Source organism: Carassius carassius, chromosome 8, assembly GCF_963082965.1.
Source record: "Carassius carassius chromosome 8, fCarCar2.1, whole genome shotgun sequence".
Taxonomy (NCBI): domain Eukaryota; kingdom Metazoa; phylum Chordata; class Actinopteri; order Cypriniformes; family Cyprinidae; genus Carassius; species Carassius carassius.
In genome coordinates, this window is record NC_081762.1 from 1,620,984 (window position 1) to 1,645,395 (window position 24,412).

The 24,412-nt window shown below is 35.1% G+C and overlaps 1 protein-coding gene across 2 annotated transcripts in view; it reads left to right on the forward strand.

The window, feature by feature from the left end:
* LOC132144945 (FH1/FH2 domain-containing protein 3-like) overlaps positions 1-22,408 on the forward strand; it is a 58,172-nt gene extending 35,764 nt beyond the window's left edge. The window contains exons 11-27 of one of the 2 annotated variants that reach the window (XM_059555538.1): positions 2,453-2,713; positions 2,910-2,945; positions 3,448-3,564; positions 3,671-3,721; positions 4,543-4,733; positions 5,821-6,144; positions 7,054-7,916; positions 8,372-8,530; positions 9,378-9,560; positions 11,631-11,750; positions 11,829-11,990; positions 16,847-17,037; positions 17,634-17,838; positions 18,486-18,509; positions 19,434-19,629; positions 20,475-20,633; positions 21,810-22,408. In XM_059555538.1, coding sequence (XP_059411521.1) covers positions 2,453-2,713; positions 2,910-2,945; positions 3,448-3,564; positions 3,671-3,721; positions 4,543-4,733; positions 5,821-6,144; positions 7,054-7,916; positions 8,372-8,530; positions 9,378-9,560; positions 11,631-11,750; positions 11,829-11,990; positions 16,847-17,037; positions 17,634-17,838; positions 18,486-18,509; positions 19,434-19,629; positions 20,475-20,633; positions 21,810-21,889 — 3,322 coding nt within the window. In that variant the 3' untranslated portion in view covers positions 21,890-22,408. The remainder of the gene's footprint in view (positions 1-2,452; positions 2,714-2,909; positions 2,946-3,447; positions 3,565-3,670; positions 3,722-4,542; positions 4,734-5,820; positions 6,145-7,053; positions 7,917-8,371; positions 8,531-9,377; positions 9,561-11,630; positions 11,751-11,828; positions 11,991-16,846; positions 17,038-17,633; positions 17,839-18,485; positions 18,510-19,433; positions 19,630-20,474; positions 20,634-21,809) is intronic. The other variant, XM_059555539.1, reaches the window with a different exon arrangement.
* Positions 22,409-24,412: the final 2,004 nt, after the last annotated feature.

A 24,412-nucleotide genomic window follows, 5' to 3' on the forward strand; every position in this document is an offset into this window, starting at 1 on the left:
TTTTCTGTTCAGCAAATACGCATTTCCATAATTTAAAGAACATCTTTGAATGACTTATGAATCATATCGGCTTTATATCAGTCATCAGACGATTTTCCAAGATATCGGCATCGGCTGTCAAAAAAAAAAAAACTATATCGGTTGACCACTAGTTTATATATTTTCTGATTTCTTTTAATTTTAAAGCCTTTTTTATTTATTTTTTTATTTCAATGTTAATTTCAATATTTTTGTTTTAATTTTAGTTAAATGTTGTTTTTTGTTTTTTATTTTTAATGTGTAGTCTTTATTATTTTTTAATTTCAGTTTTAGTTTTACAATTGATTTTTAGTTTGTTTTAATTTTAAATTGACTTCATTTTATTGTATTTTTTTTTTATTTGATTAGGCTTGATTAGTCTATTTAGCTTTTATTAAATTTCATTAAAATTTTAGTTTATTTTCATTTTTGATTTATGTTTTCATTTTTTAGATTTAGTAATAATTGTAGTCATTTTTACTATTTAAAAAAAACATGTTTTAGTTTTTTTTAGTTTAGTTATTGTCAGTTGAAATCATTTTAATACTTCAATTTAAACTAAATGAAAATAATCGCATCCAAAATAAAAGTTTTTGTTGACACAATATGTGTGTGTACCATGTATATTTATTATGTATATACAAAAATGCACACATACAGTATATACTTTGAACATATTTACAAGTATATATTTATTTTCATATAATTTATATTATATATAAATATATTTCATATATAAACATAACATATTTTTCTTAAATATATACATGCATGTGTGTGTATTTATATATCCATAATAAATATACACAACACACAAACATATATTATGTAAATAAAAACTTTTATTTTGGATGTGATTAATCACAATCAATCGTTATTTACTGAAAGCATAAAGTATAACGGAAAGTTTTTTATATTTTCATCTAATTTTATTTCAGTTTACATTTATTTTATTTCAAGTGTTACATATGTTGCATACCTGTTTTTGTTTTAGTTAACAACAGAGCAATCACATTCACTCTATATAATAGACAGAAAATTCAAACTCTCCTTTGTTTTTTTTTCTTTAATAAAAGTTTGGTGCATGAGGTAAATAAGCTGTTTAAATCTCAAACATCCTCCACACTTCAGCCATGAGTATTTATCGGCCTGGATCAGTCACTCATTCACGTGTGTTTGCTCACGAGCTGCTCTCATGAAGGACTGACCAGCTGATGAAGATGATGATGATGGTCACATCATGTGTTTTGCATGGCTGCTGTTTGTGGTTTCTCTGCAGAGAGGAGGATGAGGAGGAAACTCCTCTCACTGAGTCTGCTTCCGATGATGATGATGGGGGGGGGATAAACCCTTCTAATCTCAGTGTGGTCAGGTATTTTAGTGCAGAGAGAGGGATGTTTCCACGTGTGCTGGTTCTTGAGTCACAGTCACAGACGTCTTGTGCTCCATCAGATTCACAGTTTGACCTTTGACCTCTGCTGAGGAAGAGCTAGATGCTCACTGCTGAACACCAAACGCTAAACGCTGTTGTCAAGAGAACTCCTTCTTTAGGAGCCCTAAACGACTAATTACATAATACATCTCTGATACATGCTTAACATTCGCAATTTATGTCTTTTAAATTATCTATCACCTCATATTACCAACTGCTCATATTCACTTTCTCTAACTTTGTGTTTTTAGTTAGTTTGTGCTAACAAGCTGATCAATTTATATTCTATTATGGACATATATTGATTCACATGCATATGTTATTATATATGATTATTTAATGTATTATTTACATTTTACATCTATGTTATTATATATCATACTATATTGTTCTTTTTTTTTGTTAACCGTACTATTAATAGTTCACATACATGTATTTACATATACTTATTTCCATTATTTTACATATATTTATTTATATATATTATATATTTATTTATAATAATTTTATAAATTATTTTATTTGTTACTTCTATATTATATTTATATAATACAGTATATTTATAATTACATTACATTATTATTAAATATATGATCAGATTATGTATAATTTACATATATTATGTAATCAATATAATGTATTGTTTATATATGTGTATTTGCATATAAAATGTTTTACATTTTAAACAGTTTAATTATGTAGTTTTGTTATATTATTATTATTTTATATATTATCAGATTATATATCATGTACATATATTTATTCATGCGTTGCTATATATTATTTTCATATATTATTATTTTATATATATAATTTGATGTGTTTCCTACAAACATTATTATTTTTATATATTACCAGTATTAAGTATTATTATAATATACATAATCAATATTATGTAGCTGTTGTTTGTGGGGGCAGGTTTGTTTTAAACGTCTCCAGGATCATACAAAAATACACAAACACAACTCGCTGTTTTATTTTACCCATGATGCCGTTCTTCAGCACATCAGAGCACAGCAGCACACTCACACCTGAGGAGGCGGAGCCGAGGAAGGCCCCAGAGGCTCCGCCCCCTCCTGGCTCCGCCCAGCCGTCACTCCTAGCCAATCTGCTGGCACGGCGTGGATTGTCTGTCAGCATTCCGTCGTCCAATAAGATCGGCCCTCCGCTGCGAGGCTCCGCCCACCTGCCGTACCTGCCCCACTCGCCCTTCTTCCTGTTCTCCTACGATCTGGAGGAGCAGGAGGATCAGAAGAGCAGCAGGTAGACGCCTGCTATCCCATGATGCACCTGCTCACGTGTGTCTCCAGCGGATCTGCACTGCTTCTGTTCACCGTGTGAATGCGACACGTTATGCTTGATATTGATGCTTAAGCTTTAGGTGAAGGGCGTCACACATCGCTCGTGAAGCTCCTGACATCTTCACTCACTCTCTCTTTCTGTCTGTGGTTTCTTTCAGGTCGTTCTCCACAGCAGCCAAACAACACAATGACCGGTGAGCTTCTTCTGTCTATTCACATCCACTTCTACAGAGCAGTGTATGCAGTACAGATTCACATTAATAAACAGGAAAATATAATGTCTGTAAAATATTAATGTCACAATAATGAAAAATTGACATTTATAAAATAATATATTAGAACATAAATATATACAATTTTATGTAATAATATATAATTTTTAAAAATAAATATTTATTTTGCTTCAGTTCAGTTGTTGATTCAGTTTAGTTCAATAACGGCGTCAGTGTCACGATATTTGCGAGGCACTTCAGGGCTTTCATGAAAAGTAAATAATAAATGAAATCGAAAAAATTTGAGATTAAATACATTTTGATCATTTTGACAAACACAATTGAAATAAAACACTTACTAAAATAATCGGGAATCATTTATGATGCTGAATGGCACGTGAGGGTGAACATTGATATGCATATGCTGTTAAATGATTGAGATATTAATAGTGCATGGCGAGTGTTGATGATGGCTGGTGTTTAGGCCTGCTGTGGACGGCCTGCTGTCGTCCTCGTCTCTGGCGGCGGAGAGAGAGAGACGACGTGTGGAGCGAGAGGAGCGACTGCAGCGCATCGAGAGAGAGGAGCGCAACCGACACAGGTCCAGACCTACAGTACACTCAATCACACACACATGATGAGTTATCACTGTACAGATCACCTGACCTCACCCTCCTGTGTGTGTGTGTGTGTGTGTGTGTGTGCAGTCGGGACTATGTGTCCAACATGGAGGAGGCCAGACACGCTCGAGAGGAGAGGTGAGTTTATTCACTGACTAGTTGAAGTCATATTTAGTCATTTATATAGCCTTTGTATATAGCTCTCTACTCAGAAGGAGCCTGTTATAATATTAGGTCATAACTTGTTTTTCTATAGCAAACTATCAAATATTTTCTATAAAAATGTTAATGCACTGGCAGTTGCAAATAGCTTTGGTTTTATATATAATTTGATTACATTAATGAAATAAGTTGAGATTTACAAGAAATGTTTTAAATGCTACCATGTAAAAGAAATAGTGCTGTAAAAAAGCACCTTATTTGTTTAAAGAGTTTGCAAACCAAATGTTACTGCACTTTTGTTCATATAGCAGTTCTTTTAAATGAAAAAGAAATGCGCAATACACTACTTTTCAATTCATTATTTAATTTTGTACATAAGAGTGCATAGATAGATACACACACACACACATAGATAAAAATACATCTTCATCACATGAACTAATTGATATTAAGTATTTATTGATTTTATCATTTTAATATGCTGAAATACTTTTGTATTAATGTATCAGACTATTCTGCTTCTTTGAGGTGTCTATTAAAGGTCATGTAGTGTGTGCGTGTGTGTGTGTGTGTGTGTGTGTGTGTGTGAGAGAGTGTGTGTGATGTCACATCTTGAACAGGTTTAGTCTTATTTTCCCTCTTCGGCTTTTTTGAAACCCACTTTTCCTCGAATCCAAACACATTTTTCCTCCTCCTCTGGCTTCCACACATTCCCGTCTCGTTTGACTGAAAGCACACAGCGTGAGAATGTGTCTGCAGAGCGAGGATTGACCGTGTTTGATGAACGTGTGTGTCAGGTTTCGGACGGCCGAGCGACTGGCGGACGAAGAGTTTGAGCGAGAGCGAATGCGTTCTGCGGCTCGAGGTCTCAGCCTCACTCTGAGCCCGACGGACACCTGTCAATCATCCCGCAGTGCCACGCCCTCCTCTGTGACATCACAGGACGAGCAGGACACGCCCATCACGTCGTACCCGCCCTCTGAACCAGGTAAACCCATCTGACACACACTCAATCTGTGACCCTGGACCACAAAACTATATGTGATAAATATATATGTGTGTTTATATAAAACTAAATATATAACCAAAAGTACATTTTAAAATTTAACTAATCAAAATTACTCAATTAAAATGTAATTTTATTATATATAAAATAATATGCAATACATATGAATATATTATTAAATATGAAAAATCCAAAATATCCAATGGTTTTGAAAATGCTACATTGTGTGTGTGTGTGTGTGTGTGTGTGTGTGTGTGTGTGTGTGTGTGTGTGTGGTATAAGTTACATTTAAAAATGAATGTTCCAAAATATCAAATTAAAAATACATTAGAAAAAATTATGTATATGCATTTATTAAGTTAAAAACATTTGTTCTACATGAGTAAAAAGTTCAAGCTAATTAAAATGGTTAAATATGATTAATTTTATATAAATATGAAAAACTCAAAATATGAAAATTCTAATAAAATATGCAAAATTCTGTGTGTGTGTTTAATATAAAATGCATTATATATTAAAAATTAAAATATGACAATAAAAATAAACATATAAAACAAGCAGGAAGTAATTTGTCAGTAATCTGTAATCTGCAGTACTTTATATAACAATTATAAACGCATTATAAACCAGACACAGTAACTGTATAAATATATCCTAATGTCATCAAAGTTAAAAACTTGTGATGCTTAGAGCAGCAGACACTTGTTTTGTCATGACGTGGCGTGAGGAAACATGTTTGGAGAAAGCAAAGCAAAAACAACTGTTCTGAAGTCAGTGTGTCCTTATTAACGGTTTAAAAGGACTCAGTCGTGAGCGCTGATACCGTAACCTCTCCATCACCTCACACACACACAGAGGAGGTGTGTGTGTGTGTGTTTGGTGGAGTGATGACACACACAGGTGTGTTCCCTGTTCATATTCGTGAGGGGCCTTCAGTCGGGGCCACAGAGGCATCATCTGAGGGACATTATTAGTGCAGGAAGTCACATGTTGAACCTGATCACCAGCACACTGTACACACACTATATACTGCTCTCTTCTGTTCACCAATGAATCACCTTCTCCACAGACACCAATGATCTAGAACCAGACGCGGAGGCCAGTCTAGAACCCGACGAGAAGGACGTAGAACCCAGAGAAGAACAGGAAGAGGAAGTGGAGGAGATGAGTACTGAACAGGAAGTGGGCGGAGCCGAGGAGCGGGCGGAAGAGGAAGAGGAGGGGTCTGAACGGGAAGCGCCAGATGGAGAAGCAGAGGACAGCGGGATCTTGAGTGATAAAGAACGACAGAACGAAGAAGTGAACGAGAAGGACAACTGCTCGGCCTCCAGTATATCGTCAGCCAGCAGCACACTAGAGAGAGAGGATAGACCCCCTGCAGGAGCCGGGACGGGTGAGAGGAACGAGTCCCAAATAATAATACACAAGTGTGTCCATAAATAACAGTTACTGTTTCAACTATATATAAACTAAATTTGGCTAAAAAACGAAATACTTAATAAACTTATGTGTTGCAGTATTCAATATTAAATTTCGAAAAATATAAAAAATGCACAATAAAATACATTTGAAAAATGCAAGTAAAACTGGACTAAAATGTTTAATCTGAAATATCTAAAATATTATAAAAATATTATGGTAAAAATGTAAAGCAATAAATATGATTAAATATAATACATAATATACATACACATCTGCTGTATGTAATTGCATATATTAATTTATTATATAATTTATTATCAATTAATTATAGTAATTATTCATTATTTTAACAGCTAAAATGCTAACTGCTAAAATGTTGCTACATCTAAAGCTGATTCAAATTCAAATAAAACTAAAATAAGGAATATTATTAAATCTAAAACATAATATATATATATAATGTAAATTAGTTATATTATTATATTTTTATAATATTATATATTATAATATAAAAAACAAATGCACAAAATAAATATTTAATATATAAACATAACATATTTTATTCTGAAATATATATATATATATATATATATATATATATATATATATATATGCATGTGTGTGTATTTATATATACACAATAAATATACACAGTATGCATACCTATATTTAAACAAAACAAAAACTTTATTTTGGATGCGATTAATCATGAATAATTGTTTGACAGCACTAGCAAAATGTATTTAAATATAGCAAAATATGACTACTGAACTCTTACTGGTAGCTAAAATCATGATCAAATGAAAAGCTTCAGGTTCTAACCATCATTAAACTAGTGACTGGTGTAACTGAGGGCCTTCTGTCTGTGTGTTTGCTGCAGGTCAGTGGCCTCAGAGCGTCAGAGACGTGAATGAACAACGAAACAAGATCCTCGACAGCAAGCTCTTCATACTGGACATGCTCTACTCGCAGAGCAAGAAACCCTCGGAGGAAGACGAGGACGAAGACGAGCTGGCCGAGGACAAGGAGCAAGACGCAAAGGAAAAGGCTGAGGATTCGTCGCAGGAAGCAACACCTCGGGAAGAGAACGATGCTAGGCATGAAGAAGACAAGAAAGTGGAGAACCAGAGCAACGTGCGAGCGTTTGCCGAGCGCTTCGGAGACATCGTGAAGGGTCTCACCTCTCCACCAATAGAAACACAGGAATCTCCTCTTCCTCCTCCTCCTCCTCCTCCAGCTCCGAAGAAAGAGTCAGACTCTATCTGGGACCAGCTGATGGCGAGTCCGCGGGATCTGCGCATCGGCGACATCGACTTCACCGATCTAGGAGACGAGGATGACCAGGATGTCCTGGACTCTGGGAGTTTATACAGCTCTGGTGATCTGCTGGCTCCGCCCCCTCCGCCACCGCCCTGCCCCTTTAATCTCCCGGCTCCACCCCCTATGTTCGGCTGTCCTCCGCCCCCTCCCATGTTCAGCATCCGCGTGCCTCCGCCCCCTCCCTGCTTCTCCAGCCAGGCTCCGCCCCCTCCTCAGCAGCAGGCGGAACAACCTCCACTCTTCCAGAAGAAGAAGAAGACCATCCGCTTGTTCTGGAGTGAAGTCCGGCCCGCCGACTGGATCTACCGCAATCACAAACGCAGCCAAGAGTCGCTCTGGTCCAGACTTGAACCTGTCAAACTTGACACGGCTAAACTTGAACACCTGTTTGAGAGCAAATCCAAAGAGATGCCCGTGACTAAGGTGAGCAGAATCACCATCAAAGTACAATCCCAAGTCAAATAAAGTTTTGTTCTGGTGACTTTTTATTAACTGCACACAAAAAAAATGACTCTTATGAGTGATGCTTTAATGAATTGCTTAAAAAATAATAATAATAATTGAACCAACACAAATGAACTCACTGAATCCAGTTATTGAATCAATCTGACTCTTTTGAGCAATGCACTTATGAATACTAGTGCATTGCTCAAAATATATATATACTGAATATATATATATATACTAACTGAATCCAGCTATTGAACAAACGTGTAACTCTTATGTGTCTTATTGGTGATGCTTAAATAATTTGCTCAATTGGTTTTATTGGATTTATTGGTTTGAACCAATGACTCTTCTGAGCAATTCATAGAAAGATGAATGAAATGACAGACTGTGACTTGTTGCACTGATGATTGTATCTGTGTGTCGATCAGAAAGTGGCAGCGGATGGGAAGCGGCAGGAGATCATCATTCTGGACTCCAAACGCAGCAACTCCATCAACATCGGTCTGACGGTTCTTCCCCCTCCGCGCACCATCAAAACCGCCATACTCAACTTTGACGAGTACGCGCTCAACAAAGAGGGCATTGAGGTACAGAAAAACATATTTACATTTTGCAATTTTAGAATAGGGCTGGGTGATATGACCAAAACAAAGGATAAAAAAAAAACATTTAGTATCATTCGATATCGATAATTATCAGGATAAATTTCAAATATTTCTATTTTTGTTCCAAACTAAAAGTTGTAGAAACCAGACCATTCATTTTCCTTAACAAAATAGTTTCTGCATGTTCTAATGACATCGTTTCAAATCAAGAAACGGGTTTGGGTTGCCTGATAATAATAATATCACTTTTTTGTCTCTTAGAAATGCACATCTGATAGTAGCTTGAGTTAGGATGGAGAGGTACATTTTTGTTCATTATCAAAATCAGTAAATCTGTCGCGCTGTTTCATTCCGCTTTTGGCGCATAAACATTATATCGGACATTTATCAAACTCTTCATATAATTTTACCAAGGAAAATTATCTCGCAATAATTACCGTTATCAAATTATTGCCCAGCCCTATTTTGTAATTGTACATTTTTTTCAATCTTAATATGTAACATTTTGCGCTTTTAGAATGTTGCATTCTTGTCATCTTAGAATATTACAATTTGCCATTTCAGAATGTTACATTTTTGCCGCCTTCGAATGTTACATTTTGCCATATAATGTTACAATTTGTTATTTCAGAATTTTACATTTGACCATTTTAGAATGTTACATTTTTATTATTTTGTTAGAATATTACTATTTGCCACTTCAGAATTTTACATTATCCCAATTCGAATGTTAGATTTCACCATTTAAGAATGTAACATTTTGCCATAGAATGTAAAATGTTTCATTAGAATGTAACGTTTTGCCTTGTCCCTCTCTTTAATGCTGTAGAAAATCCTGACAATGATTCCTACAGAAGAAGAGACGCAGAAGATCCAGGAAGCTCAGCTAGCAAATCCTGACATTCCACTGGGCAGCGCGGAGCAGTTCCTGCTGACCCTGTCCTCCATCAGCGAGCTCTCAGCACGCCTGCAGCTCTGGGCCTTCAAACTCGACTATGAAGCCAGCGAGAAGGTGAGCGAGTCTCTTCTGCTCAACAAGGCTGCATTTATTTGATCAAGAAAAGTAAAAAAAATACAGTTTCAAACAGCTGTTTTCTATCTGAATATCTGTTCAACTGTAATCAATTTTGCATGTCCTTAATTATTGAAAATATAAATTTATTAAAAAAAGAATAAAATATTTTGAACTATATTATATTTGTGAGTACATGCAACTTTTTTTTTTTCCAAAATATTAACAAAATTGACAAAATTCTACAAAGATTAACCCTTCTTTCTGAAGAACTGGCAGAATACTGACAAAATGGGACAGTTCGATTTAAAAACTAACAAAAGTGTTACTTAAAAGCAACAGGTTAAACATATTGCTATTATAGTTAACTAAAACAAAAAAATATATATTTTATATGAAATTATACATTTCTCTATTGATATACTAAAAAAACGAAATAAAAAATTAAATTAAAATGTATTAAAATTAAAAATATGCAATGTGTAAACGTGATAGATACAACATAAGGTTGTAAATATTTTTTAACATGCAAAAATTTTGGTGTGCAAAGACCTTTACAATTACATTAGTACTGATATTAGACTCTGCTGACGTCACGAGAAAGAGTTAGTTTAGACGCTCAGAGAGCACAGAACATTCCCATCTCTCTCTGTGAAGTTTCCAGCATTCCTCAGGTTGTGGTGTTTTATCGTTTTTTTTGACACAGGTTTTTTTTTTTATCCTCCTGATGGAGAGGCACATCGTGTGCTACAAACAAAAGACTCAATAACCAGAAACACATTTGTTTCCTCCTCCATTTCAGACCCTAAAGACACAGGGAATGTGGTGTTTCACAGATCTGTACCTGCGTATAAAACACTTCCTATAACTCATCTGCTCATGATGCTGCTTCATCTTTCATGCACTGTTAAGATGACCAGATATTTAATAGGTTAATTAATCATCAGTGTTATTGTAGCTTACTAAAACTAAATAAAAAAATAAAAAATAAAAATATATGTTTTATATATATATATATATATATATATATATATATATATATATATATATATATATATATATAATTAAATAAAAGTTTTGTTGCTTGAAATAAACTAGAAATTTCTTTACTAGAAATAAAATATAAAAAAACAACTTTAAAACTTATTTAATAATGCCAAGGAAACATTTCTCTTTTTTGATGTACTACAAAATTACTAATATTAAGTCTAAAATGTGTTTTAATGTCACTTTTGATGAGGATTGTAATATAGAGTAATATTTACTGTAAATATACTTTAAATGCAAAATATTTAAAGTGTACCTGAAGTTTACTTGCGATAGTTCCACTTTAGCACAATCAAACATACTCAGCATATCTTTAATCGGGAAGTCGTGGCCTAATGGTTAGAGAGTCGGACTCCCAATCGAAGGGTTGTGAGTTCGAGTCCCGGGCCGGCAGGAATTGTGGGTGGGGGGAGTGCATGTACAGTTCTCTCTCCACCTTCAATACCACGACTGAGGTGCCCTTGAGCAAGGCATCGAACCCCCAACTGCTCCCCGGGCGCCGCAGCATAAATGATGCCCACTGCTCCGGGTGTGTGTTCACTGTGTGTGTGTTCACTGCTCTATGTGTGTGCACTTCGGATGGGTTAAATGCAGAGCACGAATTCTGAGTATGGGTCACCATACTTGGCTGAATGTCATGTCACTAATCGTACTTCAGCAAAATTAATGTGCATTTAGTAAAAAATTAGTTGTTTCCAATTTAGCAGACTTTTAAGTATACCATTTTAGTATACTACAATTGCAGGGAATTTTATTAAGGACATAAATATGAAAATGTATTAGTAGTATACTTAGCATGAAATAAATGTATTTCAAATACATTTAATTATATTTATTTTTCACTAAGGTACATATTAGGAAAACTAATAAAACTGAAGAAAAAAACCCTACAAAATTAATAACTTTCAAATATAAGCAGAAAATATAAAATAAAATGAATTCAAACTTGTAATAAATCTAATAACCGCTATATTCATAGTAATGACACTATTAATCATGTTAATCATGTTTCTGGTTTGACAGGAAGTGGCCGAGCCACTACAGGACCTGAAGGAGGGCATGGATCAGCTGGAGAAGAACAGAACGCTGCGCTTCATCTTATCGACTCTGCTGGCGATCGGAAACTTCCTAAATGGCTCCAGCGTGAGACTTTAGCACTACACGCACTCAACCGCTTTATTATTGTTATATTTAAATGTCTGACTGATGATGTTTGCGCAGGCCAAAGGTTTTGATCTGACGTATCTGGAGAAGGTTCCTGAGGTGAAGGACACGGTTCATAAGCAGTCGCTCCTGCTTCACGTCTGCAGCATCGTGGTGGAGAACTTCCCCGAGAGCACAGACCTGTACTCTGAGATTGGCGCTGTCACACGCTCCGCTAAGGTAACACATGTTACTCCTCTAAGGTAACACGTTACTCCTCTAAAGTAACACATGCTCCACTAAAGTAACACACGCTCCTCTAAAGTAACACACGCTCCTCTAAAGTAACACACGCTTCTCTAAAGTAACACACGCTCCTCTAAAGTAACACACGCTCCTCTAAAGTAACACACGCTCCTCTAAAGTAACACACGCTCCACTAAAGTAACACACGCTCCACTAAAGTAACACACACTCCTCTAAAGTAACACACGCTCCACTAAAGTAACACACGCTCCTCTAAAGTAACACACGCTCCACTAAAGTAACACACGCTCCACTAAAGTAACACACGCTCCACTAAAGTAACACACGCTCCACTAAAGTAACACACGCTCCACTAAAGTAACAAACGCTCCTCTAAAGTAACAAATGTTCCTCTAAAGTAATAAACGCTCCTCTAAAGTAACACACGCTCCACTAAGGTAACACACGCTTCTCTAAAGTAACACACGCTCCTCTAAAGTAACAAAGGCTCCTCTAAAGTAACACACGCTTCTCTAAAGTAACACACGCTCCTCTAAAGTAACAAAGGCTCCTCTAAAGTAACACACGCTTCTCTAAAGTAACACACGCTCCACTAAGGTAACACACGCTTCTCTAAAGTAACACACGCTCCTCTAAAGTAACAAAGGCTCCTCTAAAGTAACACACGCTTCTCTAAAGTAACACACGCTCCACTAAGGTAACACACGCTTCTCTAAAGTAACACAGGCTCCACTAAGGTAACACACGCTTCTCTAAAGTAACAAAGGCTCCTCTAAAGTAACACACGTTTCTCTAAAGTAACACATGCTCCTCTAAAGTAACACACGCTCCATTAAATTAACACACGCTCCACTAAAGTAACAAAGGCTCCTCTAAAGTAACACACGCTTCTCTAAAGTAACACACGCTCATCTAAAGTAACACACGCTCCATTAAATTAACACACGCTCCACTAAAGTAACAAAGGCTCCTCTAAAGTAACACATGCTCTTCTAAAGTAACATCTGCTCCACTAAAGTAACACACGCTCCTCTAAAGTAACACATGCTCCACTAAAGTAACACACGCTTCTCTAAAGTAACACACGCTCCTCTAAAGTAACAAAGGCTCCTCTAAAGTAACACACGCTTCTCTAAAGTAACACACGCTCCACTAAAGTAACACACGCTTCTCTAAAGTAACACAGGCTCCACTAAGGTAACACACGCTTCTCTAAAGTAACACAGGCTCCACTAAGGTAACACACGCTTCTCTAAAGTAACAAAGGCTCCTCTAAAGTAACACACGCTTCTCTAAAGTAACACATGCTCCTCTAAAGTAACACACGCTCCATTAAATTAACACACGCTCCACTAAAGTAACAAAGGCTCCTCTAAAGTAACACACGCTTCTCTAAAGTAACACACGCTCATCTAAAGTAACACACGCTCCATTAAATTAACACACGCTCCACTAAAGTAACAAAGGCTCCTCTAAAGTAACACATGCTCTTCTAAAGTAACATCTGCTCCACTAAAGTAACACACGCTCCTCTAAAGTAACACATGCTCCACTAAAGTAACACACGCTTCTCTAAAGTAACACATGCTCCTCTAAAGTAACACACGCTCCATTAAATTAACACACGCTCCACTAAAGTAACAAAGGCTCCTCTAAAGTAACACACGCTCCTCTAAAGTAACACACGCTCCTCTAAAGTAACACACGCTCCATTAAATTAACACACGCTCCACTAAAGTAACAAAGGCTCCTCTAAAGTAACACACGCTCTTCTAAAGTAACATCTGCTCCACTAAAGTAACACATGCTCCTCTAAAGTAACACATGCTCCACTAAAGTAACACATGCTCCTCTAAAGTAACACATGCTCCTCTAAAGTAAAACACGCTCCTCTAAAGTAACAGACGCTCCTCTAAAGTAACAGACGCTCTTCTAAAGTAAAACACGCTCCACTAAAGTAACACACGCTCTTCTAACGTAACATCTGCTCCTCTAAAGTAACAAATGCTCCTCTAAAGTAACACACGCTCCACTAAAGTAACACACGCTCCTCTAAAGTAACACACGCTGCATTAAATTAACACACGCTCCACTAAAGTAACAAAGGCTCCTCTAAAGTAACACACGCTCTTCTAAAGTAACATCTGCTCCACTAAAGTAACACACGCTTCTCTAAAGTAACACACGCTCCACTAAGGTAACACACGCTTCTCTAAAGTAACACAGGCTCCACTAAGGTAACACACGCTTCTCTAAAGTAACACAGGCTCCACTAAGGTAACACACGCTTCTCTAAAGTAACAAAGGCTCCTCTAAAGTAACACACGCTTCTCTAAAGTAACACACGCTCCTCTAAAGTAACACACGCTCCATTAAATTAACACACGCTCCACTAAAGTAACAAAGGCTCCTCTAAAGTAACACACGCTTCTCTAAAGTAACACACGCTCCTCTAAAGTAACACACGCTCTTCTAACGTAACATCTGCTCCTCTAAAGTAACAAATGCTCCTCTAAAGTAACACACGCTCCACTAAAGTAACACACGCTCCTCTAAAGTAACACACGCTGCATTAAATTAACACACGCTCCACTAAAGTAACAAAGGCTCCTCTAAAGTAACACACGCTCTTCTAAAGTAACATCTGCTCCACTAAAGTAACACACGCTTCTCTAAAGTAACACACGCTCCACTAAGGTAACACACGCTTCTCTAAAGTAACACAGGCTCCACTAAGGTAACACACGCTTCTCTAAAGTAACACAGGCTCCACTAAGGTAACACACGCTTCTCTAAAGTAACAAAGGCTCCTCTAAAGTAACACACGCTTCTCTAAAGTAACACACGCTCCTCTAAAGTAACACACGCTCCACTAAAGTAACAAAGGCTCCTCTAAAGTAACACACGCTTCTCTAAAGTAACACACGCTCCTCTAAAGTAACACACGCTCCATTAAATTAACACACGCTCCACTAAAGTAACAAAGGCTCCTCTAAAGTAACACACGCTCTTCTAAAGTAACATCTGCTCCACTAAAGTAACACACGCTCCTCTAAAGTAACACACGCTCCTCTAAAGTAAAACACGCTCTTCTAAAAGAAACACACGCTCTTCTAAAGTAAAACACGCTCCACTAAAGTAACAGACGCTCCTCTAAAGTAACAGACGCTCCTCTAAAGTAAAACACGCTCTTCTAAAAGAAACACACGCTCTTCTAAAGTAAAACACGCTCCACTAAAGTAACACACGCTCTTCTAACGTAACATCTGCTCCTCTAAAGTAACAAATGCTCCTCTAAAGTAACACACACTCCTCTAAAGTAACAGACACTCCACTAAAGTAACACACGCTCCTCTAAAGTAACACACGCTCCTCTAAATTAACACACGTTCCTCTAAAGTAACACACGCTCCTCTAAAGTAACACACGCTCCTTTAAAGTAACACACGCTCCTCTAAAGTAACACACGCTCCTCTAAAGTAACACACGTTCCTCTAAAGTAACACACACTCCTCTAAAGTAACAGACACTCCACTAAAGTAACACACGCTCCACTAAAGTAACAGACGCTCCTCTAAAGTAACAGACGCTCCTCTAAAGTAAAACACGCTCTTCTTAAAGAAACACACGCTCTTCTAAAGTAAAACACGCTCCACTAAAGTAACACACGCTCTTCTAACGTAACATCTGCTCCTCTAAAGTAACAAATGCTCATCTAAAGTAACACACACTCCTCTAAAGTAACAGACACTCCACTAAAGTAACACACGCTCCACTAAAGTAACACACGCTTCTCTAAAGTAACACATGCTCCACTAAAGTAACACACGCTCCACTAAAGTAATACACGCTCCACTAAAGTAACACACGCTCCACTAAAGTAACACACGCTCCTCTAAAGTAACACACGCTCCTCTAAAGTAACAGACGCTCCTCTAAAGTAACAGACGCTCCTCTAAAGTAAAACACGCTCTTCTAAAAGAAACACACGCTCTTCTAAAGTAAAACACGCTCCACTAAAGTAACACACGCTCTTCTAACGTAACATCTGCTCCTCTAAAGTAACAAATGCTCCTCTAAAGTAACACACACTCCTCTAAAGTAACAGACACTCCACTAAAGTAACACACGCTCCACTAAAGTAACACACGCTTCTCTAAAGTAACACATGCTCCACTAAAGTAACACACGCTCCACTAAAGTAATACACGCTCCACTAAAGTAACACACGCTCCTCTAAAGTAACACACGCTCCACTAAAGTAACACACGCTCCTCTAAAGTAACACACGCTCCCCTAAAGTAACACACGCTTCTCTAAAGTAACACATGCTCCACTAAAGTAATACACGCTCCACTAAAGTAACACACGCTCCTCTAAAGTAACACACGCTCCTCTAAAGTAACACACGCTCCTTTAAAGTAATACACGCTCCACTAAAGTAACACACGCTCCTCTAAAGTAACACACGCTCCTTTAAAGTAATACACGCTCTTCTAAAGTACTGTAACATCTGCTCCTCTAAAGTAACACACGCTCCACTAAAGTAACACACGCTTTTCTAAAGTAACACACGCTCCTCTAAAGTAACACACGCTTTTCTAAAGTAGGACACACTCCTGTAACACATGCTTCTTTAAAGTAAAACATGCTCCAGTAACACGAAAATGACAAGAACACACACACAGACAAAAAAACTAAAATGAAATTATTACAATAAAAACAAAGAGAAATAACTTACTGTAATAAACTGTAAACTGTAGAAATAAACTGTAATCGTAGATGAATGCTGCGGAAGTAACGTCTTTGTTTGTGTCTTCGGTCCGCAGGTGGACTTCGACCAGCTGCAGGAGACTCTGACTCAGATGGAGTGGCGCTGCAGAGCATCATGGGACCACCTGAAAGTCATCGCAAAGCATGAGATGAAGCCGGCACTGAAGCAGAAGATGTCAGACTTCTTAAAGGACTGCGCTGAGAGAATCATCATCCTCAAAACTGTCCACCGCAGGATCATGAACAGGTAAGAATGAGTGCCAGAGGTCATGTAGTCCATTTGCTAAAACTCAGGGTTTTTGTTAAATTTAACTTTAAAAAATTAAATAAACGCAAAACATTAACGTACATACATGAAAATGAAAGAAAGAAATAATTTATTAAAAAATTATCAAAATAAAACACTTACTAAAAATTAATTAAAAGTATAAAAATATTATAAAATGAAACATTTATTAAAATAATATAAAATAAATCATTAAAGACAATCCAAATAAAACACTTACTGAAAATGTATTGTAATCATAATAATAAGAATCATTTTTAAATAAATAATAATCTACAAAAAATGAACAAAAAACTAACCATTTAATGAAGTTAAATAAAAACATAAAATAAAATAAACTTTATTTTTAACAAAAAAAGGAATCAAAATAGAACACTTACAAAAAATTATTAAAATTATATTATTTTATAATAACAATTTAAATACTAACATTTTTTACAAATGTGAAAAATGTACATTTAAAAATAAAAACAAAATGAAATGAAATACTAAAAATTTTAAAAACAATCAAAAGACAATAAGTTGATGGTTTTATTAATTGTTTGTTTGTGTGGCAGGTTTCGCTCATTTCTGCTGTTCCTGGGTCAGCCGGCGTACAGTGTTCGTGAGATCAACGTGACTCGGTTCAGTAAACTGCTCAGTGAGTTTGCTCTGGAGTATCGCACCACACGAGAGCGTGTCCTCCAGCAGAGACAGAAGCGCGCCGATCACAGAGAGAGGAACAAGACGAGAGGGAAGATGATCACAGACATCAGCCCACCGGTGAGATACAAATAAACCTTTTTACTTTACAATCATTTATTTTTATTTGACATTTTTATTTTAATGTTTTATTTCACTGTACAGGCAAGTTAAAAGTGCGTTTTGCTGCTAATTTTATTTGTTGTCTTCCGTCATAAAACTTGGTAAAATTATTTCAGTGTGTGTATCAGTACTTTTTTAATATTTCCATCACATTTTAGCAATGCCGTGTATGACAGCTTGGATTGATACATTAAGAGATTTAAGTACTGTATAACATTGGTAGCGCTCAGCCACTTTCATTTTTAAAAAGTAGCTCCTGAATGAAATAAGGTTGGAGACTCCTGGTTTAGTGATAGGTGTTTATGAGTCCCTTGCTTGTCCTGAACAATTAAACTGCCAGCTTTTCTTCAGAAAATGCTTTTGTAGTGTGGTTGGAGCTAGAGATTTTCATTAGTGATGTGGGCGGAGCTGGGGATGTTATTATTCACAGATGTGGGTGGGACTATAGTAGTAAATGATAGGGGCGGAGCTAGAGATATGAATATGTTGTGGTGTGGGCGGGGCTAGACTGATGAACGTTCATAAATCTGCTCGAATGACAATCACTGCCACACTCTTTGAGACTGCAGACAGTTGACTGTTGAAATCTCCGTTTCTCACCCCAGACAGATGATGAAGAGGACAGTGAGGTATGAGGGTGTGCGTTTGTTCTGACAGATATTAACCCATTATGCTTTAATGGCTTGTTAAAGTGACACTAATGGGGTATCAGTGTGTAACCCTGTTTCTAACCTGTGTTTTTGTCTTGATTACGTCTGATGCATGTGTGTGTGTGTAATCTTGAGCATTTCAGGTGTAAATGTGCAAATGACTCTCAGGGATTCCCAAACGTTTTTTTAAACCTTAAATACTTCAACCTAGTAATTTAACAACAAATTCACATGTTCATGGTTATCTAATGTTGGCTTATAGTCAAAAATACATGTAAGTAAACTACTAAAATATTTCTTTTTTTTTCATCTTTATTTTAATTGTTTTATTTATAGAGTATTTATTTACTTTAATTTAACACTATGATTTATTGGAATTCTATTGTATATTTTTCTTTTATATATTTAAAGAAGAAAAAAAGATTTTTTGTAAAATGTAAATATTGGAAATTTGAAGATAAAAAAAATATAAAAACGCAAACTTTTTTAAAATGTAATTAATTTATTATGGTGGTTTTATTTTCTAATTATTTATTTTAACGTATCATTTATGTGCTAAATCTAAAGTGTGTTTTTTTAAATAATTTGTTTATATTATTTATTTTTATGATTTATTAAAATTCTGTTAAGTGAATAATTCTGATATTTTCATTTTAAGTTTACAAAAAATACTTTAATTTTATCAGTCATCAATTATAAATAATTTATAAAATAAATATTTTAATAAAAGCAATCAAAATAAAACACTGTGTAAATGTCTAAAAATCATAAATAGTTTAATTTTGATTATTCTTTTCAAATTATTGATTTTAATTTAACATTTTGTTGTTTATTAAATGTATAACTTATGATAATGTATAATCAGTGTATAGTTTGTGATGGTCTGTGTGTGTGTGTGTCCAGGTGGGTCGTGTGTGTGTGAGCAGCAGCAGTAACGCTCCTCCTGTCGAGCCGCAGATCGAGCCGCAGAGTTTGTGTCACGCTGAAGAAGCAGCCGAACACGAGCAGATGAAGGCCGTGCTGAAGAGCAGCCTACAGAGAGGAGACAATGACAGCACCGGAGCGAGGGTCCTCAGGACACGCACACGCGCCAGCAGAGGTCACACACACTCACTCACTCACACACATGCTCTCACACACACACACCCACACACACACACACTCACACACATGCTCTCTCTCTCACACACACACTAACACATAGACTCACACACACACACACACACACACACACACACACACACACACTCATATTAAAACAAACACTTAACACACACATACTCACACACTAAAACAAACACACACACACACACACACACAAAGAAACACTCATAAAAACAAACAGTTATTCGCCAACCAACACTAAACCTCAGTCAAACGTTAATATAGGGACTGAATGGCACATTTATGCTCATGTTTAAGTGGTTAATAAATTTCATCCTTATACAAATCATAGTGAATTCCAAATTTCTTCAAAATAGAACCAGAAGGGAACATATAAAGGTAAAATAAAATTGGTCCCAAAATAGAACCCTGAGGAACCCCACACACAAGAGTTGAAGAATAATCCCCTAAACTAACTGAAGAGGGCCTATATTTCAAATAAGAAGATAAACATTTTATGGCTAATCCCTGAATACCCACCTGTTTCCTAAAACGATCATTGAGAATGAGAATATTATAACTTACTGTATCAAATATCGCAATAAGATCTAACAAAGTAAGACAGAGCTTCCAGAGACAGTGCTTTCGAAGGTAGTCATTAGAAACCCTCAAAAGTGTAGACTGTACTATGGCCCGCTCTAAAACCTGGCTGGAATCTATCTAATATTTTATTCCTCAATAAGAAGTCATTAAGCTGTGCACACAAATACACAAGATCAGTGTTAATGTGTAGAAACACGTTCAGGTGAATCGGTGTAACATCCTTGTGTCTCTCTGTAGGCCGCACTGCATGGACTGCAGCGAACGAAGAGGCTCAGTGCACGACAGATGATGCTGCAGACGAGATCATGGACAGAATCGTACGATCAGCCACTCAGAGTCCCAGAGAACGAACTCAACCCCGTGAACGCCACCGCTCTCGCGTGCACCGCAAATCACGTACGTTCAGCTGCAGGGTTTGTCTCTTCACATTTGAAATTAAAAATGGAATTTTATCAAATGTAACCATTAACTGAACATTTAGACAAAATATAAAAGGAAATCATATTTGATCTATCAGGCTTTTTATGATTCATATAGACTCAAAAATATGCAATTTGGTGCAGATGCTGATATTGATATTTACATTTACATGTAGTCATTTAGCAGATGCTTTTATCCAAAGCAACTTACAAATGAGGATAATAAAAGCTATCAAAATCAACAAAAGAGTAATGATATGCAAGTGCTGTCATATAATATAAATATATATATTATATGATGCAATTATGATGCTTATAAAGTAAATCAATGAGGTCATTATAAAATGAACAGCAGATACTCACATAAGATGATTTAAATAAGTAAAAAAAAACACAAACATGCTAAATAAAAAAACAAAAACGAAGAACATTAAACATTGTAAACATTCAAAATGTTCAATAAATAATAGTAAAAAATATATATATAATATAAAAAATAATTAGTAAAAGTTAATAAAATCATAAAAATTATTTTTAAGTTTTATTCTGATTTTTTTAAACAATTTATGTACATTAATTATTTGACTTATATAATATATTTTTTTATTTATGATTTATTTATTTCATAAAAAAAGACACAGAAAGTAATAAATATATAAACATTAAAGGGTCCTTTTATTAATTTTACCAAGTGTTTATTAATTTTAACATTTTTTTGTTACATTTTTACGATTTATTTAAATTTGAGTGTTTTAATTTGATTTTTATTATTTAGTGTTCATCTTGAAATATTATGAACAATATAAAAGGTGATGAAAATAAACATTAAACATAAAAGACAAAAACTGAATAAAGTGAAAAATATTAATTATTATTCATAAGTTATTCTGATGTTTACTTGATAAAAATCAGTCAAGATTTGACAGCAGAAAGACATGAGAAGCAACAGCTAAAGCTGGACATTTCTACAATTACACTAAAAGAGCTTTTACTAGATAAAAAAACTTTAAACTATCAATCAGAAGGCAAGGAGCAGATTGTAAGTTTTGATCATGTTCATCATTTAGAAGCCTTATAAATCCACATGAAAAATGATACAGTTGTTCTTGTGTTCTTGATTTAAGCAGAGACTAATGCTAACATTGTGTCTCAGTGAGGAGGACTCTGAAAGGTGGTCTGACCGCAGAAGAAGCTCAAGCGCTGGGATTGGACACATCAGAGATGCCGTTGTAATGGGACATCCTGTCCAAGCACACTGAGGCTGTTGACTTCAGCAGAACTCATCTCAAGACAAGATAAAATCCAACATACCACAGTAAAAACATGGTTTAATAATGAAACAGCTGCAGAATCTTTCACTGGTCATATATACAGCAAAGCTCCGCCTCCACACTGTGTGTTTGATTGTAAACCACGCCTCCTCGTTACATACACGCCTCACCAGCCAACTGCAGGCCGTCACTGTGATGATGTAAAATCCCTTTACAGTTTAGTTTAATGAAAGGTAAGATCAGATGTTTTTACCCCGACTGAACACTATCTCAGGGTTTGACTGTCATTTTATGTTTGCGTCGGTCAGCTCAGTGAAACCGTGCTCTGATACTTTGGATTATTTATTGCTAAATGTACAATATGTAGGGACAACTTTCAACAGATATTTAACGTGTGTATATTTTAAATCCTACAATCCTAGATGTTGTTTTCAAACAGTAAAAATCCTTTAAAACACAAACAGACTCTTTTGTGCAGTTCAGTTTTTTTATCTTTATCCCTCATAATTCATTCAGGTCTGTTTTGACGCAGAAGAAATATAGAAAGATATTTAAACAATATATAGTTTTTAGTAAGGGAACCAAACTTTGCAGATGCGTTAAGATCCTTGAAATACACAGTTTACTTTTTTCCTTTTTTTTTTTTTTTTACAGTTATTCTTTCAGAGATATAATGCGTTTCGTATTCGGGTCATTTTTGACCCGGTTTGTACGGAGCACCATAAGTGTCACACATACCTTCTGTAAAATAATCTTTGAAGTTATATTAGTGTCAAAAACATTAGTAAAACATTTTTAGCCTTTAATATAGTAAAAATACACATACATATTTTGCATCCTAGTATTTTTGGTCTGGTCCATGTGTAATTTGAAATGACAAAGAATTTCTAAATTTTTTAATTAATAATAAAGGGTTAAATGCAGTAATAACATGGTAACATTCAGAACTTAGATTTTTTTCTGCATTCATGAGAAATTGCTAATGATATACAATATGGTTTTTAGTTAAAAAATATTAAGGTATGTCTGCTTTATGAAATAAAGCCCAGGATATGAAAATAGTATCAGATATTGAATGCATTGTGAGGGTTAAATGACATGTATAAATGTTTCTTTTTTTGGTCCTCTGGTTTCTCTAAGCATCTTTTGTTTGAGATGTGAGTGTTTTGTAGCAAATTTCGATGTGCCTTTGACACAGAAGGAACTACAATTAATCACTCATTCATGTTTCTGAGATCTTTAATAGAAACCCAGAGGCTTTTAGGATACTTTTACTTTTATTTTCAGATCGTCTGAGAGTTTAGTGTCAGTTCATGCTGTTATGAAAACCATCAAGTTGCACCTTATTGTCCATTATTATTATTATATGAGAAAACAAGACTTTATAAGATTTGTATGAGCTCTACATCAGATGTATTTTGTCTCCAAAAATTGTTCTAAATGTATAAAAGGGTGAAAGTATTTTTGACGATGAACGAGTCTGTAAATGTTAATGCCCTTTTGTTTTCTTTTGTAATTTCTGTAGATCTTTTTTTTCTGTACATGTTAATTTAAGAAAGACAATTGAAGCCATAAACGCCTTTTATTTCAGAACAAGGAACTCACACGATCCACTCGTCTGTTTTTAGCTGCTGAAACATCAGTAATGATTAGTTTGTTTCTTGAGCACATGAAATCTGAACTCATTTTGCAGAATTGAAGGCCTTGTACTGTAACTTTTTTCACTTTGATCTGCATGTGTCACACCCTGCAATAAAACCCTTTCTGAAATAAGACTGGATCTATGCGTATTTATGAATTGCATATTTAGTTAATACATAAACTAAACAGGCCCTTGAATACATAAGAACATTTCTGTATTAATGCATACTTTTATTGTTTTATCCTCTTTTATTTTCTGTATTTATTTATTTATTTTTTATTCATTTTTATTGTTTTTTGATGGTATGTTTGTTTAATTGTTTTTACAACTTTTTTCTTGTTTCATTTACTTAATTTATGTATTTATTTACATTTACATTAATTGTTTTTGTTTATTTTATTTTTTATTATTTTATAAATGTTGTTTGTTGTTTTTATTTTATTTATATTTATTTTTTTATTTATAGTATTACATTATTTTTATATTATTTCATTTTTTATTTTCTTTTATCTGCATGTAACACCATGCAATGAAACCCTTTCTGAAATTTCTGGCATTCATAGAGAGTAATTATAAATAAACTGATCATGGTTGATCATATTTAGTTAATAGATACACCAAACAGGTCCTTGAATACATAACATTTTAAAGCGTTTTTATTTTTGTATTCTTGTGAAAATCTTTTACATTGAATTTTTTTCAGCATTTTTTTTTTGTTTTTAACTTTTTTTTTTTTTAATTAATTTTTTATTTAATTATTATTTGTTAATTTACTTTTTATTCATTATTATTTTGTATATTTTTTACATGATAATTTTTTTATCATAATTATTATTATTTCTT